This window comes from Falco cherrug, chromosome 3, assembly GCF_023634085.1.
Source record: "Falco cherrug isolate bFalChe1 chromosome 3, bFalChe1.pri, whole genome shotgun sequence".
Lineage (NCBI taxonomy): Eukaryota > Metazoa > Chordata > Aves > Falconiformes > Falconidae > Falco > Falco cherrug.
The window spans coordinates 43,586,006-43,611,262 of record NC_073699.1 but is presented as its reverse complement, the minus strand read 5'-3'; the positions used below and the strand labels follow the sequence as shown (position 1 = coordinate 43,611,262).

Here is a 25,257-nt window from a genome sequence, read left to right as displayed (position 1 = left end):
GCGGCGTACGCTGGCGGGCGCTGCCAGGGCCAGCGGGTCGCCCTGGGGCTGCTCAGCGAACCCCAGTCACAGCATGTCGCGTTGCGGCCCGACAGAAGCGCCTGGGGGCTACAGCGCGTTGTCCCTCCGCGCCGCCGCCCAGCCGGCCAAGCGGTGTTTCACGGGGGCTGGCCCACGAAGGCCTCCGTTGAAGGGAGGCCGCCTGCCCGCTCCCCTTCGCCGGTTAAAGCCGCGGCAGCGCAACCCCGGCCCTGCCCTGCCCCGGGACGGAGGCGAGCTGCTGGCGGCTCCGGGGTTAAAGGGGTGCGGCGCTCCGCCCTCCGGAGCAGCAGGGGGCGCTGCTGGGCGCCGCCCGCCGGTTTCCGGGGAGGCGGGAACGCGCGCGGGACGCGAAGAGAGCTGCGGTCGCCGGTGCCGGTGAGCGGTGCGGTCGGGACGGTGCCCGCAGCCCACGTCCTCCCCCGGCAGCCCGGTCTGCCCGCCTCGCCGCGTGGAGGCCGTGCGGCCGCCTGGTTCATAGCCCGGAGTGGGGACAGCCGAGACGAGCGACGGCTTGTGGGGGAACGGGATGGGCCCGGGAGGCAGCGCAGGGCGAGGACGCGGCGGCCGCGGCCCGGACCCCGGTGCCGGGCTTGGGCGTCCCCGCGGAGGGGGGTGGGGCAGCGGAGCTGCGCGAGGCCTTCCGGCGGGAGCCGTTCATTGTGTGGCCGTTGCCTAACTACGGCGCCGCGTTTCTAAAGGGGTTCAGGGGTTGCCCGGGAAACGCCGCTGAGAGCGGCCCGTGCGCGGGCGGGCGCTGCAGGCCGCGGCAGAGGCTCAGCCCCGTCAGGCGGAGAGGGACGTGATCTCCCGGCTCTGAAGGTTTTCCGAAATTAGTGTCTTTTTGCATCAGAGTACGTGTCCTGGAAAAGTAGGTAAGCCCGTATGGTGAGGGGAAGGAAGTAAGTCGCGGAACTTGCTGGTTGGTTGTTCTGAGGGTTAATTGCCTTCACAGTTCGTAAAGTCGTGTTCGTTTTAGTCAGTTTATTAACGGGTGAGCCTTCGGACCCTGGGATTTTTTCTGCTTTTTCATATAAGAACTTGAAAGAAAGGAAGGTGAAAGGTACAGGAGGCACGTCTCTTGTCAGCAAGAGCGTGTTCTGTATGCTGTTCACAGGGCTATAGTGGGTCTAGAGAAGCAGCCCGTACGGGCTGTTAGGAGACCTTAGGAAGTTTGGGTGAAACTTGGAAAAATATTCCTTAACGACACGGTTATGTGACCATATGATCTGTATGTACGATTACTGAACGTGGCACATAGTTGCTTTGTGAAAGCACTTCCCTCCTTGCCACCCCTTGCTGCAGCGTGTATGGATGGGAATTGCCATTTTGCCAGTTTTCCTAATGTTATTTTAATATTATGGTAGCACAGAAGAGGTGAAATCTGTCTAATTTTAAATGCTGTCTTGAAATTTTGTGCTGTGTTTTCCTGAACAAGTAGAGGGTAAGAGAAAGCGTAAAAAAGACTGCAGTATACGTTTTTTTGGATGATTAAGTAGATAAACAGTACACCACTAGATATAATCCACATGGAAACAGACATGCACTGTTTACTCTGGGCATGGATCCAGTTAAAATCTCAGGGTCAAACTTGACTTACTTTCCTAAATAGCTATATGCTATTGTCTGGTATATTTGATTAAGTTGAAGTCTACCTAGCTGACTATAATTATTCAGAGTTGCTTTTGTAAAAACTTCCAGTTTAAAAGGAGAAAAAAAAGTTATGAAAGACTGAAATCTTCTTGAAAGCAAAAATACATTTTTTTATTTTATGGGACATTTTCAGACAGCAGTTGAGTGTATAGCAGCAGGATGTTTAATGGAATTTCATTTTGAATAATGCAGTGTTTTAGGAATGCAAATACATCCAAGATTTAAAGACGGAAAAGCTGATAGATCTATACTATCAGATATTTTTTAAAGTAGTAGTCACAAAACGTTATGTTTTCCAAAACCTTGAAATATATGTTGTTTGTACCTCATGATTTTGGGGGCATGTGGCTTATTTTTGGGTTTTCAAATGTTTCAAAATCAGCATGTTGTGATTTTCCCTTTTGCTCTATGCACATGCCCGTGATGCAATGTCTGCAAGCTTAGTTCTGAATCGGCAACTTGTACTAGTAATTGCAAGGGTCTAGAAGGGCACAAAATGCATTCAGACACATTGCTAAACTAGATTGTTTTGCTTCGAATTGCAGTGGTTTTATAGTGCCAGGCTTTACCTTGGTATGTTTGTGCACTCACATGAAGTCAGTTTGGAGTTAACGGTTTGTGAGTTCAGCGCTCAGCGCCATCACATAGTTCACTGCACAGCTGGGGACTGCAGTAGCACTCTTTTCAGATAGAACTGTATTGTTTCTTTATTTTTATTGTGATTAGTCATGATCTCTTCACTTGATACAGCAGATGATAAAATTGATTAATATTTGGCAAGATATTTGCTTACATACTGATATATTTTCTGAACTTTATGTATCACATTCAAATTATCAGTCTTTTGCTTCGAATGTATACTATTTTTAATTTCTTTTCTTTTGCTTTCAGTATAATATACTCTTGCTTATAAGGTTTGCAGTCATGCTTATTTTAAGAAGATCAACTCAGGCAGAAAGGGTGTAAGACATAAAATGTCTAGCTATTTTCTAAGAGGCATTGGCCACTTTTCCTGGCTTTTTAGCTGTATTAAAGGTATGTTGAATCAACACTGCTGTAGCGTTAGTAGTCTTAGTATTTTGTAAGGGCTGGAGTTGTGAGCTTTCCTCACAGCAATTTAATTGCCTGTGTAGTTCAGCTGCAACTGTTTTGTCTCCCGATTTTTAATTTATTGTATTGCTCTTTTGAGCAGTATGTTGGGAATGCAGAATGCTAGAATATTCATTGTGTTCCTTGTACTAGATAGAAAATATACTGCAAATACTCTTTTCCGTATACTGTCTCTCAGAATAAGTTTGGTACCATTCCATTACAGTGATTTGGAAACAGTTTTAGAGTTTATACGTGTTATTGTAAGTAGAGGTAAGGAATACAGATGTTACAGCCAACAAGCTTTTGAAAAGACTTCTCACAGCGCTGCCTTCTGTATGTGGTAATTTTCCTCTTGGTGGCTTTGCAGCACTGGGTAGGTGATGAGACGAACTTTTAGATTGTTTCACCCATTCAGAACAGTTTCTTTGTTATTCTTAAGCAACCTGATAGGCTAAATAAAATTTATCAGTGCCTGGAAACTTACCCTCTTTTAGATTTCTTCTATCCTTTAGTAGTGTGCAAAACTAATGGGATTAAAGATTTAGGACAAATCAGATGGAGAAATTTATTTTTGGAATTGATTGTCCTCTGTTACCACTAGGAGTTGTAAATAGGTTGTCCTAGTTCTGCCTCCTCTGTAGCAATACTATAATTTTGTATTATGACTTAAAAAATGGTGTTAATGCAAGAAGAAATGTTTAAAAGAATACATTTTAGGGAAGATGTCAAGCGGGTGTATTCTTTAAATGAACAGCATGCAATTACTTTATCTGATGGAATTTTGACTTTTTTTCTCTTCATCTTCTAGTAAACATTTATTTCAGTCTCTGGATGCATCGTTTTATGTTTACCTATGTAGTATCTTACTCTGCTGGTCTTTGAGATGGGTTTTTTTGTTTTTAAATTCTTTGATCCTTTTCCTGAAGGATATATAAGAAATATATATTTTCTTATATGCTTTTATCATTGGCCAGTTGTTTACTTCATACAATCTGTAGGCTTTAGCAAGATACTGAATTAACTTCAATAAAACTGCTGTACAACCTGTGTTTAGGTACCACATGTGATGGGATTGCTTAGGAACCTGCCTAAGCAATCGGGTTTTTTTAAGTTGTATGGGTAGTATTAGAGGGGTTTGAGGTCATAATTTTCTTCTTGGTTCCATGCTTCCTTTCGGTGTGGAATATAACGCACGCATTTTTTATTTGCAGGTTTGGTTTTACAAAACTTCTCCTGAAGTGGAGTTAGTGAAAATTCTGAGTGGAGATTAGAATGGGTAGGCTTGTATGCAGTCGTTCTTTTTGCTTGTGTCTTCCTTCTTTCTATGACTACTTAGTATGCAGCTTTGCAGTATTTTTAGTTCTGATAACACTAGCCTAACAAAGAATATTCAAAGTCTGAGCGTGTGCCTTAACTTGTGTACAGTTCCATTGTTGTGAATTTGATTCTCTTTAATTTTTATTATCAAGTTATCTAGAAGCAGCAATATACAGTAAATTGCACAAATAAGGTGCTAAAATTTCTGTTGCGAAGGGCTTTCAGTTAAGTAGGCAAGATGCACAACTAATGGAAGAGCGGTAAGCAGCTTTCCTCAGTACGGGTTTTCTTACAGAGAAGTGACTTGTCTGATTGCAAGTCAATGCTGCCTGATATCCATGATCTTACAATTATTGCAGAATTGTAGCTGTTCTTACTGCCTCTATTTTATTGTTACAGGAATTAATGATACACTGTTGGCTCCAACTCTAGAAATACTATGCATGCATTTTGTGTTTTGTGGTTTGGGTTTTTTTTCCTTTGTTGTTTTGTGATTTTGGGGTTTTGGTTTTGAATAAGCTTGATGATTTTTATGACTTCTTGTGGTAGTAACAAGCCCAGAATTGATTGTATGATTGATCGTTATTTTAAAGTATATGTGTATTTTGCACTTTTTGTACTATTTTGTCTAACAGTTCTTTTATCCTGTCTGTTTTTTATGTTGTCTAGTTTTGATGTTATAATTTACTTAACAATAAACTTGTGCTAGTGTGTTGTGAAGGGCCATTGGTAGACTTGCAGTTAAAAAAAAAAAACAACCCCAAAATACTTTAACCAAGTTAGAAAAAAAAGATTAGAGGAATATCTTCAGTCTTACAATCTGAAATCTTCGAATTTTTTCTCTGGCAAAACATCAAGTAATCTCCATGGATGGGTGGCCTGAGTCAGATGTTTTGTTGACCGAGCAAACATCTCAAGGCTTGTAGTTCTGAAGGGGAAATTTGAGTATTACTTCTGCTGTCTTAAATAACTATAATTGAGCTTTAAATTCTTGAGGTTCTGTTGTAGATGTAGGCAATGTCTTTTCTATAACTTTAGATATGATGGCAGATGATTTAGACAAACTTATTGAAGATCAGAAGGCTAAGTTGGCACAAGATAAAGCAGAACTTGAAAATGATCCACCTTACATGGAAATGAGGGTAAGAGTATTAAACAGTTTTCGTGAATTTAAACATTTCTCTTGCTAGGGTCTTGATATATAAGCTTGCTTTTACTATGTGCTTTTAAAACTTTATTTGTTGTGGAAGTATATATTAAAGATTTATTTATTCAGATTAATTTCTAACTGAAATACTTGGCATCTGTATTTATGTAGATTTATAAAAACCTCCTTGCCACCCCGCATACAAATAACATTTGTATTTTACAAGTGGGAAAACTTGTGAATGGTTATCATTTTTTCTTCCCCCCTCCATAGGGAAGCTGGCTAGCAGGCATCTCTGTCTGCTCCAGAGCATAGGGCTTGGGGTAGGGATGGAAAGTATAAATATCCTCAACATTTCTGTTATGGAAACAAGGAAATATAAAAGGCAAATTACTTAATCCAATTAAACAAGATCTGTTCTTATTGCAGTTTTCGTATTAGAAATTTTAGTACCTAATTTTAAAACTAGAAGGATTTTAGAATTTGCAGATCACCATTAAGTTGTCTTAATAGTGCCAGTACCTGGTAAAAAGCTGTATCTAAATAATTCAAGCTGGCTAAGTGATATGGTAACTAAATCAAGTCCCCAGTTAAAAAAGGAATTTTGATTTGTTTATTGTTTGACTTAAAGCCCCAAACAGCTTGAGCTTTTAACAGCAATTATAATATTTTTTCACTCCCTTTTTGTTTCATCAGAAGGTTATGAGAATTCATCTTTACCCTTCTGTGGGTAATATAAATATTTTTACCAAGTTATAATAATTCTCTCCAGAAAGATTTATTCACTGGAGAAAGTTAATTCTTAGGGAGCTGTGAGGAACTGGGCTTCCTTTATTTTTGTCTTCTCTGCTTGGAGCAAGTTTAAAGAGAAGGAGACTATTTCCAGCCTATAGTTCAATAAAGTCCTAAGGTGGATGGTGAAAGCATAGTTGCAGGGAACAAATGTGTTAAATTTGCGCTGTAATACCCTGTAATTCTTTCATCGTTTCAAGCAGCACATCAAATCAGCCTCCATAAAACCCCCCCCCCACAGGATATGTGTAAACTATGAAACAGTTGTGGATTATGATGTAAATCACAGTTGATATTCATGGAATTATTTAGGTTGGAGAAGGTCATAACATGAAATACATTGAATGTATTGAAATATATTAAACTAATAATCCTGTGTTGTAGAGGAGAACTACTTCTGGCAGTATTAGTGAAATGTATAACTTCCTTAATGTGTTAATCCAGCATCACTTTCAATCTCTTTATTCTCCAATGCTGACAATTATGTTAATAATGTTGTTCTTATATGTGATATTTCTTTTATCTTGTGATGCAGCAATGCCTTTTGCTTTGTTTTCAGAATAAGGAATCAGAAAAGCTTTCTGAGACCAGCAAAATGTTAATCTCCATGGCTAAAGAAAATATACCTCCAAACAGTCAACAGAACTATTACTTAGGTATAGTATATATATTTTTTAATATGTCTTTAGATTTAAATGACACTTAATAACCTTTGAGAATTTTGGAAGGGAATTACTGCTTTGGACTTTTAATTACAAGATGATCATTAGAATTCAAGCGCATACCAGTTCTTCAGTCTTCCACATGTCTTGAGATTGTATGGAATTTTTTTGTAGTTATGCTTTTTTTTGAATAATTAAAATATGCTTATTCTTTTTCTGCTTGTAAAGGTAGCCCCACTGAAAAAAACCCATAACAAAAAGCTGCTTTCCAGTCCTTGACAGATTATCTCTCCTTTCCTGTTGTATTTGGGTGGAGCAAAAGCTCTGGAAGTACATCTTTCATCCGGACTTTATGGCAAAAGGCTATGTTCTCTGTACTTTGTGCCAGGGAAGTAAGGATGCTTTTTCTTTCAGCCTCTAAGCTAAAGAGTCCTCGTCCAACTTTGCTCAAATGCACACAGTTACACTAATTTTTCTTTTAAATGTGAAGTGTCTTTTAAATGTTTAGGGATACAGTACTAGACTGATTGTATTGCTTTTCAAATTTTGTTATAGTCATTTACTATACAAGGAAAGAACAAACACTTAGTTTTGGTTGAAGTCTTAGCCAAGTAAAATGGTTAGATTTGTTTTGCTGACTGTTGGCTTAATTACAATTGTCTTTAAAAATAGACCTGTTTTCTCTGTGTTCTTTGTGATTCTGTTTGAAAATGTATAATGGTGTTCCTTTCTCCATATTACTGTTTCTTTAAGGTGCTGCCTTTCCTGACGTGGCCTACCATCCCCTTTCTGTAGGCACTACTGTTTTTCCTTAGTTACACTTGTGTAGCTTGGGTTTGTCTTGAGAGCTTCAGAGCTTTTATGTGTCCTTCTTGTTGACAGGTAACTTTTCTTTCAGGTGTAGACACTTGGGTTTTGTGCATCATTAACTTTCATACTGTGCTTACTGTCATGCTGGTGTAATTCTGTAACTTCCAGTGGGAGTAAAAGCTGTCCTTTTATTTTAACGAAGATTCATCAATGGATATTTAGTGTTGTTTACATCAATCTAATCTAATCTATCTTTTAAGTAAGTACTCCTGCTATACTTAATGTTATGTCCACTTTATAATTCTAACAGAATTTGTGACCAGAAAAGTGCATGTCTTAAATTAAAAAAAGGAGCCTGAGCTTGTGAATCTGGAGGCCCAAACTAAAAATATTAGCTGCATAAATAAACCCATGGTTTTTATAAGCATGTTGTATAAACAGAACTTCCAGCCATCAGCAAGGCAAGGTCCTCTAAAACCTTTACAGGAAAACTTCACTAAATATTAGCTTAAGTGATAGTTGAATATTCCTTGCTGCAAGGCTAAATATTGTTCATAATGGCTAAACTTTGTTAGAGGACAGCACCTGAATAAGTATCTACCTCACATTTTTGGCAGTTTTATTATGATTAGTAGGTTAACCCTGGTGTTGATAATTCTTTGCTTAACTGTGGAAACCTACGAAATGGAAAATAGAACACAGTTAAGCTATTTTAATATTAAAATTATAGCACATGTCATGCTCTGTTCATTATTATAAACTGGACTTAACTGGTGACACTTACTTTATTACGTGTACTACTCTATTTATTACAGATGAGGGGCATTCAGGCGGTCTTAAATTAAAAGCAACAAGTAGGTATTGCTGTGTCATGGTTTAACCCCAAATGGCAACTGAGCACCACACAGCCTCTCACTCGCTCACCCCAGTGGGAGGGGGAGAGAGAATCAAAAGGGTAAAAGTGAGAAAACTTGTGGGTTGAGTTAAAAAGTTGAATAATTGCAAAAAAAATGGTAATAAAAAAATAACAGAGAGAAATAAAACCCAAGACAGACAAGCAATGCAAATGAAGACAATTGCTTACAACCAAACAACTTATGCCCAGCTGGTGTCTGAGCAGCCGCGTCCCCCCCCCCCCCCGTTTTATTGTTGAGCATGACATCAACTTTTATGGAATATCTCTTTGGTTGGTGGTTGTGTTACAGATTTGCTAATAAGTTAAGATTGAGTGACTTGATTTTATAAAATCATTTTTACTAGAAATATAGAGGGATAAGAAATATATTTTAATGAAACTTATAGTTGCACAGTAAAAGCTGTTACGAAATCCTTTGTACAGTCCCATACCAAGGCCAGAAGAATGGGCTAGAATCAGTGTTTAAAACTTAGGTAATAAATTTAGGGTTTGAAAGGTTTCTTTGTAGTTAACTAGTCTTCCATATGTAGAAAGTGTATTGAAATGTCAGAATATAGGATTAATGGGAACTGGGGAGAGTCAACTGGAACAGCTTGTAGTTACCTGCCAAGAAACGGTGAACTTTAGTAAAAGGTAATTCCGGCACAGGGAGATTGCGACCACCGACTCATATACCACCTACCCAAATCGTACCCTAGACCCATTTCTGGACCTTTCTAACCTTTACTGGGCAGAATCGGATATGGGAGGAGAGTATGTTAATGATTTTCGGGAAATATAATGATTATGCATGAATACTTACTGAATATGTATGAATAAGTTCTATATATAGTGTCTGATTTTGAAACTTGGTGTGCGTTGATCGTGAGATGACTCACTCACGCACCCGGCCGTCAATAAAGAAGTGTCTGCTTATCTACATCAAATTGGTGTTGATAAGCTCTTCATTCCGAGATTTCGGTAACAGTTGGGGTCAGCTGTCCTGACTGTGCCCCCTCACCAGCTTCTTGTGCACCCCCAGCCTACTTGCTGGCAAGGGGGTGTGAGGAGCAGAAATGGCCTTGGCGCTATGTAAGCACTGCTCAGCAGAAACAAAAACATCCCTTTGTTAACAACACTGTTTTCAGCACAAATCCCAAACGTGGCCTCGTGCTAGCTACTCTGAAGAAAACTAACTCCATCTCAGCCAAACCTAGTATGGTGGTATTATAATTTGGGTGCTGAACACATTTGGCTATCAGTAGATGGCTGTTGATATTATTGGCTTGTTCTGCTTTAAAGCAATGTAAATTCCTTTGGATTAAATTAGACAAGGACTGTTCCTTGGTAGCTGCTAAATATGTTCTATGGTTCTAGCAGTAGTGTTGATAATCAGGCTGAATGAAGTTAGTTACTTCTCAACCTATTAAATGCGTGCAAACTTTTATGTAAAAATGCATTTAAAATCTTAACTTTTTTCTAACTGAAAAAGTTGTCAATGTGATCGTGTGTGATAAACAGAATGTGAAATGGCAAGTGAATTCTGCAAATACAGAGTAAACAGAAGCAGAAAACCGATGAAAAAGAAAGTAGATCTCTTATTCCAGTGAAAGAATTGAGACAAATTGTGCACGGAATTTGGTTGACTGTATATTAACTGACGTATTTTTGCCTTGCTAGGCTCTCCTAAGTTTTTGCAGTAGGTAGTTTTTAAATATCATTAAATTGCTACTCGTAATTGTTATCTCAGTGCTTCTCTGGTGGCCAAATAAAAGTCTTCTATAATTAAATTAACTATAAACCCTCTTTTGTTTGAATACTTCACATATTTGAACAGAAGTACTTGATTCTCACTTTTTTTCTGTACTGAATTTTACTGGCTTCTATAAGGTTACTGAATGAATCTTCACTCTGATGTGTTAGATGCTTTTGATTTTTTTTGTGGTTTCCTGTAGTAATTTCATGTGAAAATAAAAGGCAAGAACAAGCAACTGAAATGAACCATTTTCCCTTCTGTATTCTATTTCTTTTTACACTTACCCCTTTTTTGAGGGTTGAAATGGCACATCATTTTTTAATGGAACTCTCACCTCATGTGCAAATTTAGGAGACAAGTAACTTGCAGGTTGGAGAAGAAGCTCCCATGCAGATTTTGGTTAGTAATTGAACTCTGCAAGCTGTTTCAAAATAGTGTATGACAAATTTAATCATGCATTAGGTTCTTTGGTTCTACAGAACAGCAGGCTGACTCTTGTTTAGGCTTGTGAGGGTACCTTCTGACTTGGCTGAAACTCTCTCAAGCCAGGCCAGCTAAGTGTGCATATGCTAAGTATATTTCAATCTTTTATCTGTTTCAATAGCAGAGTGATTCCCAAGTTACCAATTTTCAGCATTTGTATTATGTAATTTTTACTGTACAGATACTGATTAATGCCCTATAAACATTTAAAATACTGGAGTCAAAGTACAGTGCACTAAATTGGAACTGACAAATATCCCTGTCTTCCCTCTTGCTCCTTGCGACCCATTTTACATAGACCACGAGATGTGGAAACGCTTTCAGAGAAACAATAGGAAATTAAAAAACCAAACAGTTGCAGTCTTTTCTCTTGTTGTGTGGTTTTTGTGGAATTCACTAGTGCTCTGTGGAGAGTGTGAGAGCAGCTGCAGAGGTGGGCTTCTGGGGCAGAGGATATTTTTTATCAAGTACTTTAAAATGTATTTTAGGAACCACATATAACTTGCATAGCATTATATTTTTAAGAGTCCAGCTGTTGAGAGACCTGATGGCAATCTTGGAAGAGTACTAAATGTGTGTTTTGGGTCTACTACAATTAAAAACACTGAGGTGGAAAGAAAAAATTACTATTGTTAGCATATGTTCAGATTTGTTGTAGTTGTATGGGTGCAAACGTATATTTCACATGCTTCATGCTAAACAAATAGCTTGTTGCTTTCTCGTTGTGAAATATGTTTTCTGTTGTGTGATAAGCACAGCTTAAAATAGTAGAGTAATTTGGAAACTAACATGTCAAAGGAGATTTCCTTTGAAACATACATTGACAAAAGTAGTGTGTACAATATTTAGGTTATTTAATACTACTTGTCAAGCTATCCAAATAAATTCAATTTATGTTGCATTTTTTTTCTAGTGGGGAGAAAAAGCTCAAGGACTAGAGGAAAACTAACATCCAAAACCAAATCATTTTTTCTGTGCTTTTCATCCAACTACTCATACAGAGGTGTTTTTTATTTCAGCTGTTTTGTAGTTACTGGTTGCATAGTGAATTTTCTTTTTATTGCTGATGTCTAAGAAAAATCCAGATGTAGCTTTTGCAGGTTGTGCTTTGTATTGATACAAAATAGTAGAATTACAATATTTATTAACATTGAACTTTCAGGTGACTATGGCATGAGTTTACCTCTTGGAGAAGAATATGAACGAAAAAGACATAAACTCAAAGAGGAACTTCAACAAGATTATAGGCGATATCTTTCTCAGGTAAAGCTTCTTGTCTGGTTACATGAATTTAGTGAGTCTTTTAAAATGACTCATTGTAATTGAATGAAAATTAATAAAATCTGGTGAAAACCTTTATTTGGCAGCATTCATTATGACTAATGGCTGATTTTGAAGACTTGAATAAAAGTAATTTCAAACTGGCCTCACTAGGAAAGGTTATGTATTTTAGGCTTCTGCGATCTCATTGCCATGAGACTACATATTACTTAGTACATTATATTCTAAATGCTTGTATTTACTTGTGTTTACTTCTTTTTTTTTTTTTTTTAAAAAAGAATTTAAAATATCATCTGTTACTTCCTTAAGTACTTATCTATTCTATGGTCTGTAATTCAGGTAAGAATATTCCTGTAATTAGTGTGACTCCATTTGACAGCTTCTTTTCAATTTTAGAAATTAAAAAACCCTTTTATACTCTGCTTAGCATGATCTATTAAATGTCACAGTAAATTTAAAATTGAAGAGGTATGCATGAAATGGCATAATCTTGGGAATATTGTGTGTCCCTTCTTAGTCAAATAGAAAAAAAACGTCAGGAACCAAATAATTTCCGTTGTCTGGAAATGCTAATTATCAGTGTATTTAGTTCTTAAAATGAAAGAATGAATTTGCTTTAAGGAAAGAAGTTTTGGGGTTTTTTTAATTCAACTGCTTTTGAATAACAGACTCTTTTTGAATTCTAACTTTTCCCTGACTTTCAGGGTATTTCACAGGCAAAAAGAAAGGTAGGGTGGCTGCAATATAATTTTTTTCTTCAAATTAGTTGCTTTTTGCCTTGTTTGAAAGCTTTGTGCTCTCTGAATTAAAATAATTTTTTGTGCTTTGTGTGCTTGTGCATGCTGTAGTTACTAGTTGTGATTAACGGCATTGTTTGCTCTCTGCAGAATTACTTATATTTATTGTTTTCCATTAATACGGTTTTAAAATACTTTTTGATTTCTTTTTTCCTTTACAACTGCTGTTCTTGCTGTCTAGTGCTGACTCTGGAGAAGTTTTTCTTTTAGTAGACATTTGCTTCAAGGCTTATCAGTTACATGTTATGAGTTCAGATTTTTTTTCTTGATATACATACTTTATAAAGCTGGAATAAAACCGTAAACTTTGAAATATTATGTGTCATGGAAAACGGAGTCAGGGCTTCTTGCTTCCCTATTGCTGTGAAATCTCATCAGTGGTGCTTAGGAAAGCAGTGGAGCCAACACCTGCTGGCCAGAAAGCAAGAATACAAGTATTGTGAGGAAAACAGAAGAGGCATTTTTGCAAGTATTGTTCAATTACAGTAATTTAAAAATATTTATATCATTATACTGTTGCATATATATAATTTTCAGATTTAACACTCTCCATCCAGGTTGTTCAAATTAAGCAAATTCAGTAAAGGACTGGGAGGTAACATGGTAAAAACACAACCTTCTGGTTTTTCTGGGGCTTTGAATAACATGCATATGATACAAATTAACTATGAGCATGCACTAGAATTCCTGAATAACAATAGCAAGAGCAGATTTAACTGACTTCTTAACCTCTAACCAAAATGATGCTTAGATGATTGTTGCTTCTTGTTTAGTTCTAAATTTCAGATTATTTTCAAAGTTAGGATATTAATCTTTCATAATTCTCACCAAAGTACCTAAGCAATACGATTTTTACATTAACTTCTAATGTTAATTTAATAACTTAACATCCTCAAGTAAACCTCAGTTTTACAAATTTAGGTTTACCAGTTGGGTTTTTTTCTTTTTTAATGTAGTATATGTTAGCTATATTAAGCTTGTAAGGCCTGAGGCAGAGAAAGGATAACAATCTCTAATTTCTTTTGCCCACATGAAGAGAGTGCAATTTTTAGCAGCTCTCTTAGTGATATTATTGTGGTTAATACCTTATTTAATGTTGCTTATGCAGTTTCTGTATCAGCTTCTGACTTTTGGTAAATATGTTTGTAAGATCAGAAGTAACTTCTACAGATGTGTTCAAAGTATGAAAAGAATTACTTAATAATTTGAGGGTTAAAAATTATTTACTTTTTCTAGTAAAAATAACTTATTTCTCCATATTAATCTAGTTGTCTGAGTGGTTGCTTGACTGTTTGCATGATTATTAAATCCCTTATATCTTCTAATGTGTAGTTGTGAAATATAATTCCTAATTTAATTATGTGGTTTTGTACTGGAACTGGTAGGGCTGTTACCTGTTGACCTGTCTCTAAGCTTTTAAGCTAGATTACAATGTAGATAATGGAAGGAAACAATGCTAGTGAAATACTGTAACCCTTCCCCTCATCCACCCATGCCACACAAATAGATGATCTTTTTTATCAAAGGTAATGGGATTTATAAAACAGGCGATTGGCTGAGAATGGGCTGGGAATGCTTTTAGTAAATGATGTATGAAGAAGCTGCTAGATCTGGAAGCTAACGACCTGTTCCAGCATTGGTGTTTGATTTGAGAGGCTGATACTTTGACTTGCTGTGCAGGCCAGTTCCTAAGCTGCAGCCCAGCGAGCGATATGGAGCAACAACATAGTGTTTTCAATGGACAGTTACGTTCCAAAAGTGACTTGTGGCGACAGATACTCGTGCTTATGCTATTTACAGGAGAATTGAGTAATGGTGGATTTTTTTGAATAAAAGTATTTTTTTTAATATACAGAGATTACCTGATGTAATCCTTGGAATAGTATAACAGGGAAAAAGTGACAAAACACTTTCAAACTCAAGCTTAAAGCTTCACAAAGCCCTTTACTTTCCACATTCCTTGACTTCATTTCATTCATGTGTTCCGAGAATGTCCTACACTTTCAAAATGTGAATGTTATCTTCAGTCTTTATTTCTTTAAATTGATCAGATTTATTTCAGAAGATATAATTATGAGCAACCATTTAGCAAGTAAGATCTGGTATTTTAAAATACTGATTATTGTTATTATTTATTTTTAATGTAGAAAAATTATCTGACTGCTGCTGAAGTAGATCCATATACTTGGGGATTATCTCTTCCTATTGATGAGCGACGATCTGCCAAGGTAAGTGTCTGAAGGTAGTTAAGTAAGTGGTGTATAAGTTGAAAAGGAACCTAGATGTTTAAGCTGTTACATAAAAAACTTATTTCCACTTTAGGTTTTTTTGTTTGGTTGGGGGTTTTTTACACTTGTTTACAAATGAGTATTTTTGGAGGTGGTCATTAGAATAATTTTCAGAAAAGTATTTACATATTTAAAAAATTTTTAATCCTAGGTTGCCTGTACTTTTATTTTTTAGATAGTTAGATATGTCTGTACTGATACCAATTTGAGGTTTGCTGCTTTTAATTCACGCCTGCAAGGTATTTGGTGTGTTCAAAAGTTCTAGTGATTGTTCCTGGGTTTTTTGTTCAGCAATAAATATTGATCTAATAACATTGGTTTTCTTATAATTATATACTCTTCTAATTTGTTGCTCTTCGTATTGCAACTTGGGGATAATTTAAAAATTATGTACTTGTAGTTGTTTCTACAGTAATATTCTTATCAGTTCCTATCAGATCTAAAGGAAGTGTGCTTTCTGCTATACACAATTTGTTTTGATGTCTTTGTGTGTGCTTTACCTACCTGCTTATACTCTTGTGATAATTTTTTTTTTTTTTAAACCCCAGATAAATCCAGGAATCTAAATAAAGCTGATTTGGTATTTAACATAATGCCTGCTGTTAGTATAGGAATCTTCCCATTTCTCAATCTTTTTTTTGAGAGTACCAGTACTAATGTGTTTTGTGAAAGGAGTATACATTCTCTCTCTATGTGCTTAGCCCCTTTGATCTCCCTGAGGTTTCTTACCAGTTCATGGTCTTGCTTTCAAGTGTTGGAGAAAGATACCAGCCATAACAGTCTCTGCTATTGGAGGTTCATGGAGGTTAGAATATGAAGGTGCAATATGCATATGTAGATTTTCTTAACCTGTGATCCCTTCCTCTGATGGCATGATTCTGTGGAAGCCTGTATCAGCCTTACAGGGGTCACCTCTCCTCCTGCCCTCACACTCTTGGCCTTGTAATTCCCAGTTCCTTTCTTGCATTTGCTTGTGAATTGATCCAGGAACTTGAATTGGCAGAAACATTGTAATTTAGCAAATATTTTTGTTGACTTGCTGAACACTGGTTGGTTGTTAGAATCAGTCAAACCCAAGTGAAGTCTGAGAGATCAACTGTGTTGCTGGAGGACTGGACTGTTGCTCTAGGTTTTGTTTGGTTTTGGCTTTTTTAACCCATGTTGTCTTGGAGTGGCATTGTTGCTCTGTATTTGGGGCTACCCTGTCACTGTAATCTGGTGCTGCCCTGTCACCGTAATCTGGCGCAAGGCTTCTGCTATGGAAAGTGTTGGTCTTGCCCTTGCTGTGCTTGCTCTTGCTTTCTGCCTCTCTTGTGCTACAATAATGTTTGGCCATATGTGGAAGTGAGAATGCAAAGAAGTGAAAACTGCTGTTATGAAAAAGCCCTGAAAACCAAATTATAGTAACGTTGAAAAAAAAAAAGAAAAAAAAACACCAGCAAGAATGAAAAGCCCAGGAAGTAGAAAGGACTCCTCCTCAGCGGCAGCATGCACTTGTGCTTAGTTTGTTAGCTTTCAGTTCTCTTGAACTTTGTTTTAACCCTTGAGAGTATGTGTGCTGAAACAGTGAAAGAACTGGGGACATGTCTGATCATTGATGGTTTTATATCATAGCAGCTCAACATTTTCTGTATGAGTGTTGTATCCTTTTTACCCGTTTATTGCTATTGCAGGACCCAAAAGCTGCCAGAAGATGTCACACTATGCCCTGCTAAACAGCATCTGGGCAGTTAATGATTGGAGGTTAACTGCATTTCGGTTTCCTCTGTTAGGTAAAATGAGTAGTCACACAGCATACCCAGTTTTCTGCTGAGTGTTTTGCTACTTGTTAAAGACAGTGCAAGTTTCTCAGCTCTGGAAAATAGCCCTCAGCTATCATAGCTGTCTGCAGGTTTTATATTCTCAGTGTCAGAAAATCCATAGACACAAATTTTGGAAAACCAGTTTTGGGAAGCATTGATCTCACTTGCAAAATTCTTACTAAGCTGGTATTTTCATGGTGATTGAGGTATAAATTAGTTTGAAATTTGTTCATGGCAAAGTAAATATAAAATGCTCAGATTTTTTAATACCTTTTGCTTTTTTATTGGAAAATACTGCAGCGGAGAAGAGCATGATCCGTAATACTGTAATATAATTCTGTTTTTTTCATTTATGTGATGATTGGAATGATGTAGTATAACAGATGGCTCATGCTGTAAACAGAAGATAGTAATACCAGGGAATAATGTGAATTGAGGTTTGCTTTACCTGGAGACTTTTGTATTTCATATTATGTTATTAGGCTATTCATGTACAATTCCTGCATATTTTTAGCTCCGAGCAAGCTGGTTATAAATGTTGTCATCTTGCAAAAGCAGTTAGGACAAGGTGGATAGATCATGTTTTTCTTTGTTTTCCTTATATTCTTTGCACTTTTGACTCTTTTTGCAGTCTGCTTAACTGCTTGTTTGAATTTGACAGTTCAAGTTATATCCTAAGCTGTAATTGACATACCTTTTCTATAGTTGTATTTGTCCTGTTTTAATTAAGTGGGACAAGTCACAACTAACCTTAACACACACAAAAAAAATTATGTTTAAAAATCATCTGTAAATACATTCAAATTGGAAATTAAAAGGTGATTTCTAATTGTTGAAGGAGTGAGGCTTTGGAACAATTTTGGATAGATTTAGGAGGAGGAAAGCTTACTGGTCTTAAGATGGAACCTGATACACAGTAGTGTTACTGGAGTCCAGACTTCATGCCCATGAAGCTGACTTCTGCTTACAGATTTCAGATTAAACGAAAGTACTATGTTCAAGAATGAACGAAAATCTCAAAGCAATTCAAGCCCTATTCGTACATCACAAAGAAGGCTGGGGTGGTGCTGGAAACACACAGCTTGCTTATATTCATTTAATACTGCAGCTCTGTAAAGTTAAAAGCTACTCAAAAAGGCAGAATTATGATGCCCTTTTCAATGCCTGTTTTAGGAGAAACTGCGGCTTGAAAGAAGCAAGGAATATAATCAATATCTCAGGGATAAAGAAGAATGGAATGAAAGGCTAAGGAAATTAGGGAAGAAAAACACAGAGGTAATGCAGTTTTATCATTGACTTAAGACATACAAAGTAAGACAAAATAAGCAAAGAATGTCATTCAGTTAGGCCACAGATATATTAATATATCTAGCAAGTCTTGTTATAAATCATACAGTACAGTTTTTGATTCCTACTTCAGTCATGTCTGTCTGGTAGAATGATGCTTTAATTCTGTGTGTCTGAAGCGAGTCCCTGGATTGTTCTTGGTGATAAAAGTGGTGGCCAAAAAAGCTGTCTCTGGACAAAAATGTTAAACTCCACACAGTGTTTCTTTAGCTTTTATTTGTAGTTGCTTTTTCCTTAGTCTGTGTGTCCAGTTCATGAGAAAGCAAGGCAAGTGCAGGCAGCTGTCCAGTATATGGTGCTGTTGATTTGTGAATAATAATAATAATAATAATAAAAAAAAAAGGTCTCTACTACTGAAAGTAGTAGAGACCCATGCGGAATTGAACTCTGATTCTGATCTGGGGCCTTGATGTGTATGGCAGTAGGCAGCTAAGCACCACACAGCCATTCACTTGCTCAGTGCTGGGAGGGGAGAGAATCAGAAGGGTAAAAGTGAGAAAAGTCATAGGTTGAGTAAAAGCCAGTTTAATAGGTAAAGCAAAAGCTGCACGTGCAAGCAAAGCAAAACCAGGAATCCATTCACTACTTCCCACTGGCAGGCAAGTGTTCAGCCATCTCCAGGAAAGCAGGGTTCCATCATGTGTAATGACTGCTTGGGACAGCAAACACTATAACCCTGAACGTCCTTCCCTTCTTTCTTCTTCCTCCAGCTTTTATTGCTGAGTATGGTGTCATATGGTATGGGATATGCCTTTGACCAACTGGGATCAGCTGTCCCAGATGTGTCCCCTCCCAACTTCTTGTGCACCCCACAGCCTTCTTACTGCTGGGGCAGCGTGAGAAGCAGAAAGCCCTTGATGGTGTTTTAGTACTGTTCAGCAGTAACTAAAATATCCCTGTGTTATCAACGCTGTTCACCACAAACCTAAAATATAGCCCCATAGAAGCTGCTGTGAAGAGATTTAACTCTATTCCAGCCAAAACCACTACAACAGTCGACAGAGGCTTTTTAGGTCTAAATAGTGAGACCCTTTGTTTTAGTAGTCTGGAAGCAAAATCTGAGAAAGTGTTTCTGCTGCTTGTTAATTGTAAAATCTTGTGTAGAATGGGTACATTCTCTGTTAAAATGTTGTTGTCTTAGTTTTGTGGTAGACTGCAGTAATTTGGAACTGTCATCTAATGCAGGTTTGATTTAATAAGTCCTTCCACATTTTTTTTGATACAGAAATTTTTAAGTGTACAGTAGCGTGAGAGCTAGGTTGTTCTATGAAGGGGCTTGTATTTGTACTCAAAACAGCTGAAAGTTTGTTGTCTGTCTTACAGCATTTGGCAAGTGCAAATACCTATGGATTTATAAGTTCTGTCTAAAAAAATGTTTCTGGTTTGTCTCCAGGAAGATTGTTTTCTTACAAGAAAGAGCTTTTCCTCCAAGTGCATTGGAGTGTCATATAGATGAAAACTATTTTAATCTGTGAAGACAGCTGTAAGCAGTGTTCAGGCACCCTTTAGATGTTGGAATTCAGTATCTGATTCTTACTGGCTTCTTCAGGGGTTGGAGTGCAACACAACAGTGATCCTTAGGAAAGATGTGGTAAAAATGCAGCTTGTGTTTGTGTAACTGAGTCTATAGATCTCAAGATTTTTATGCATGTTTAGGCATTTGTTTCCTCAGCTGACTTACCTAATCAAATCTGTTTTGGGAGTCAGGGTTTTTTCTTTCTGCTTTGTTTGTCATCCCACTGGACGTTTACATTATATTTTTATTATTCTGTGTAGAAACAACTTTGCTGTCATAAAAGAAGTACCAGGAAGAAAACTTGGTGAGAATTTGTTGAGGTTCTTCAGTCCCGGAGGCGTATTTGACTTGGAGCAAGAGTCAAATGAATGGATCTCATGATTAACATATGCAACTTCAAGAGTTTGATCCAACAGTTTAGATAATCATAGGGTAAACTTTAGTTGCAGGGAACTTCTGTAAGTCAGGTAGTATAATTCCCTGCTGAGAACAGTGTTAACTTCCCAGCTAGATCAGGTTGGTCAGGCCTTAGCTGTTTGGGTTTTGAAAGGATGGAGATTCTACAGTTCCTCTGGGCAACCTGTTCCACCACTTGAACCACTTAATCTGAATCTCTTTCCCTCTGTATCCCATTAGAACTTCCTTTACTGCAACTTGGGACCACTGGTTCTTTGAAAACCATGATTCTGGCATTTCTGTAACTACTCTTTAGGTAGAGACTGCAATTATAGTTCCTCCTGCCCCTATACGTATTCTCCTTAACCTTCCTTTTCCAGGCTGAACAAACCCAGCTGTCACCTTCTTCATGAGCTCAGGTGCCTTAACCATCTCAGTAGCCATCCTCTGCTATTTCACCAGTTCATCAGTATCCATGGGGAGTGGGGGGAAACTAGGCACACTACACCAGAACCTTAATACTGAATAAACACTGAGCAGTGGAGAAGGATCACTTCCCTTGACCTGCTGACAACACTCTTGCTAATGCAGCCCCAGGGTGCAGCTGGCCGTCGCTCTGCTGACTCATGTCCTGCTAGTTGCCCATCACTAACCCAGGCCTTTTTCTGCAAACTGCTTTCTAGATGCTCAGTGCCCAGCCTGTACTGATGCATGGCATTGTCTCAGGTGCAGAATTTTGCATTTGCATTTGTTGATCTTCATGATTTTTTTTTCGTCAGCATTATCTCTCCAGTTTGTCAAGACTGTTCTGAGTGGTAATCATACCCTCTAATATATTGATTCCTCTTCCCAGTTTGGTGTCATTTCCATTTTTAATTTACTTTTCATTACATTTTGTAATGTATGAGTTACTGTTATCTTTATTCCAGAGGTGGAAGGTTAGTGCGTAGAAATACTACAGGATTGTTTCAAAACCATGTTGTTTGCTAGAACTGTGTATTGAACACTGGTCCAGTGTGTCATAGGGTGTTTTTTCATCCCCTAAACTGTCCTCCTTCATAGTAACATCTCTTTGGGAGCAAAGAAGTGGATTAAGAAATGGTCTGGTTAATGTGTTGTGCTCATAGGTAAGGAGCATTATGGACTTGCCTGAATCTGAATAGAATAAAGGTATCTTGTCTCTTGATGAGGTATAAAGTTCAAGGTGTTTTTTTATTCTTTGTGTCCCTGAATCTGGAGGTCAAATTAAAGTTTGTAAAAGGCCCATCAGGATTGATAGCCATTAAAAAAGAGGAAGAGTGTTTTGTTGTTTTTTTTTTCCTCAAGGAAAAAAAAAATTCCTAGCTATTAATCCTTCCTTAAAGTATTTTTCTGGCTCCCCTCCTGCCTTTTCTCCAGTACCCGTTTAGGGATTGTTTGAAGAAATAAAAACCCACGTTTTCGCTTGTGATTTGGTTATATTCAGATCTTCTAATACTTTTTTTCTCTTAAACAGAATGAGATGGACAGGAATAAAAAACCTGTTACCAGGCTCCAGCCAGAACTGCATGCAGAAGTACAGCCCTGTAATACAGGTGCAGAACCTCCCAAGAAGGATGCCTTCACTTCTACAGAAGGTTATGAAGAGCTGCCAAATAAGAGATGGCTGGAGGAAAACAGGTATCATAGGTTAGACGATGAGGTTGAATCAAGAAGTCGACTACTAAATAGAAGACTTGATGAAGACTTGGATGTTCCTGGTAGAAGATACCGTGAATTTGCTAGACGATCTGTAATTCCTATTAGGAAGCATCATAGACTTGATGAGGATCATGATTTTGATAGAAGATACTACAGAATGGACTATGATCCTGAGACAAGTGAAGAAATGGACCCTAGATTTAGAAGTGAAAGTGCTTTTGACAGAAAAACTCCCCAGATTTTTTATACTAATAGGTATTCTTAATTCTGTTTTCTCCTTTATTTCCGTAGTGCTTGTTGACAGCTATGGTTTGCTCTCATTGAAAATTAGACAAGATTCCCATGTGAAAGCAGGACTTTTGTACTTAATTTAAAAAGAAACTTTGTGATAATTTTTAGAAAAAATTATGTGAAAATTGTACCAGTACCTAAGACTATACATTAGGGATTATTTTATATATTATGGCAAAGCAAGGATACTGGAGAAATTATCCCAGGAAAAGAAGCTCACAATTCATTTTTATGAAGAGTAGTTTGGCAGAAAACATGTTAAGTATTTGAGAGCAAAGCTCTGTGCTGGGAACCCAAGATTACATATACATCTATAATAGTTACAGCAAGTCGATTTTCAATTCAGATTCCAAAATTGGTTTGAGCTTCAATTTTCAGTACCTGCCACTACGTGTTGGAAATGTAAAATTATATTTTTTTAAAAAATGTCTTTTTTACTACATCTCTTGCTAAATGGTGGACTTTAAACATATGCATAGATGAACCAAATCCTGATGGTGTTAATAGGTGCCAATATCAGTAATAACTACACAATCTGAATAATCATTTAAGAAAACCCAACCCAAAATAAAGAGGGTGTTTCAGATAACTCATTCAGGAGGAAAACTGCTGTTATGTACTGTTCATTATTAAATAGTCATTACTGTGTTAACTGATAAATCAATTTTGGTACTTGGACCTAAGTTATTCTTTCTCTTCTAACTTGCTTATTTTAAAAAAAACAACAACATAACTTTCCCAATCATTCAGGGTTTGGCAGTCTGGCCACCTTCAGTTATTTCATTGCAAGAACCATCTGCTTTCAAAAGTAGATGGGTTGTGGTGTGAAATAGTACCAAACTTGAAACAGATTTGGTTTATACAGCTACATTCAAATGAAATAAAGCAGTATAGTTTTTTGTAAATAATTTTTAAAAAGGTGCTTGAAGAGTGTTCATTTATTCACTTGACAGATCTTGGGAATACTAGTGTTGTAGATTGTTTTTTTTTTTTTTTTGTGCCTTTGTGTTAAGCTTGTTGCCAGAATTGTTTTCCTGCAGTTGCTTCAATGAAGGAAACACCAGTGTCTTTCCTTTGTTAGGCAAAACAACCAGTTCTTTTTCCTAGAATTAACACATCTAGAAAAAACAGAAGGCAAATTGTACTGCTCTTAACAGTGTTAAATATTACCATGGTGTTTCATTGTTCATTGCTGGTGGACTGATTAAATGATCTTTTGAGTTACTGTTTACAGGGATAATTTTCTGGATAGTACTGCAAATCAGTAACTGGGAAAAACAAACCCTAAAATGCACTTCTACTGCAAAAGTGTTTTCTGAATTGAATGAAGTCATGCTTCTGGTTCTGTTTCAAATGCCAATAGACTTAAAATAACTTCTATACAAAATTAGCTTTTGATAGTCTTTCTCAGCCTTTTAAAAAAATGTAAAGGAATTAAGTAACTATGGAGGAAAGGAAGTGTCTGAAAGCATTTGGGAGATGCAGACTAAATAAATGAGTTATTTCAGAGTTTCTGACTGTATGTACAGATGTGCTTCTAAACCCATGTATTTATTCATACAGGGTTTCTGAAAAAGACTAGCAAATGGAAATTGTGGTTGAATAGGTAGCAGGCACACGATTGCCCTCTTATTGCTGAATGAGATTCACAGAAGAGAATGCAAAATGCAAAAAATGTTCCATCCTGTAGTGTAATATTGGTAGAAATGAGCATAGGAGGTTCTAGGGTAGGGTGGTCTTGTCCTACAGCTTTTCAGAAAGAGAAGTGTTAGAAGCTGGACCTGGTGTCTAACAAAGATAACCAAAATGTCCGTATTTTTGAGACTAACAGCAACCTTAATCATCTGTGTTACTTAACTCCCAGAAGGATGAATGTCCCCTTTTTTCTGGGTAGCTGTTTACCTCTGTCTAATACAATTGGACACAAAGTCTGATATTTAAATAGAAATGAACATTTGATGAAGTTTGAGGGTTTGCTTTGTTTCTCAAAGAATATATACAGAATTATATTTGTAAAATATCAGCAAGGCAGGTGTTTGAACAAACAATAGACAGTATCATATTGAATAGAAATATACTGCTAGTTCTTAGTTATTCCAGAAAACATTGATGGCGCTTACATAAATGCCTGTGACCCATATATTACTAGACAATTAATTGCTTATTTGGAGAGGCCTCTGAAAGAGGTTTAGTTCCAGGTTTCTTCTTTTTAAAAGGAAGTACAGAAGATAGTCTTACCTTTGTTATTGGCAATCTTGGTGCATCTTCTTAAAAGTTGCTGGACCATCATCTGAATTGCCTGAACTTATGTTTGTACACAAGGTTTGGTTTTTTGGGTGTGTAGTTTCTACTTTGCTGAATTTTTATTGACAGTTACCTTTTTTTATTAAATGTGCTTTGTAATCTATTACTTTTTTTCTGCTTTGCAAGGAGCTCTGCTTTACCTTTTATGAACTATATTCAGCCTTTCTTCAGGAAGGAGAAGTGCATCTATTAGTTACTGACAGCTTAGCTTCTGAAGAGTGAGCATTTTTTTTTCTAAATTTCAGGCAAAGTCAACTTTTCCAGAACACATTTGATTCATGACAGAAGCTAAATGCATAAGGGGCAATGTTTTTGTTTGCTATAGTAAAGTTTTTATGTTTTAAAATGAACTTTATTAGTTTGGAGAGGCAGGTGTTTGTAATGGGACTTTTCAGAAGGTTTCTGTTTTGACGGAGCTGCAAGGACTGTGACATATTTCAGCAAATAAAAATGGTGCGAGGAAGTGCAAAATGTTCTGGTTCTTACGAGTGGAATGCTTTAGTCCATTCCCAGCAGCCAGGTCTGTCCTGCAAATAGGATACAACTTCTCGACTGATTTGGGCTAACATGTCAGGGCCTGCCATGCTAAGCTTGCTGCTTTTTACAAAAAAGGTCACCTCTTGAATCCCAAGGTTTGTTTCTTTGCTTCTTCCCTGCATCCTTTCATCATGCTGTGGACTAGGCTTTCTATTCCTGACTGTGTTTCAGTCTTATGTGACCAGCACTGTAAGCAGCAGATTGATTGTTATCAAAAAGATACCTTGATCATGAAAGAAGGTCATGTTATGCCAGAAAGATGGATGATGTTCTTGTAGATGGTTAAGATGCCAAATCAATGTTTAATAATCTGCTTGCATCCTTTTGCCTTTGATTATGGGCTTTTATTTAAATTACAGAGATGGACAGAGC

The 25,257-nt window shown here is 37.3% G+C and overlaps 1 protein-coding gene across 10 annotated transcripts in view; it reads left to right on the top strand.

The window, feature by feature from the left end:
* Nucleotides 1–129: 129 nt before the first annotated feature.
* CSPP1 (centrosome and spindle pole associated protein 1) overlaps nt 130–25,257 on the top strand; it is a 64,119-nt gene continuing 38,991 nt past the window's right edge. For 3 of the 10 annotated variants that reach the window (XM_027811110.2, XM_014283229.3, XM_027811106.2), the window contains exons 1-8: nt 130–4,060; nt 5,140–5,243; nt 6,600–6,696; nt 11,809–11,909; nt 12,632–12,655; nt 14,872–14,952; nt 17,988–18,089; nt 21,569–22,008. In XM_027811110.2, coding sequence (XP_027666911.1) covers nt 4,057–4,060; nt 5,140–5,243; nt 6,600–6,696; nt 11,809–11,909; nt 12,632–12,655; nt 14,872–14,952; nt 17,988–18,089; nt 21,569–22,008 — 953 coding nt within the window. In that variant the 5' untranslated portion in view covers nt 130–4,056. The remainder of the gene's footprint in view (nt 4,061–5,139; nt 5,244–6,599; nt 6,697–11,808; nt 11,910–12,631; nt 12,656–14,871; nt 14,953–17,987; nt 18,090–21,568; nt 22,009–25,257) is intronic. The other 7 variants (XM_055704596.1, XM_027811108.2, XM_055704594.1 and 4 more) reach the window with 5 other exon arrangements.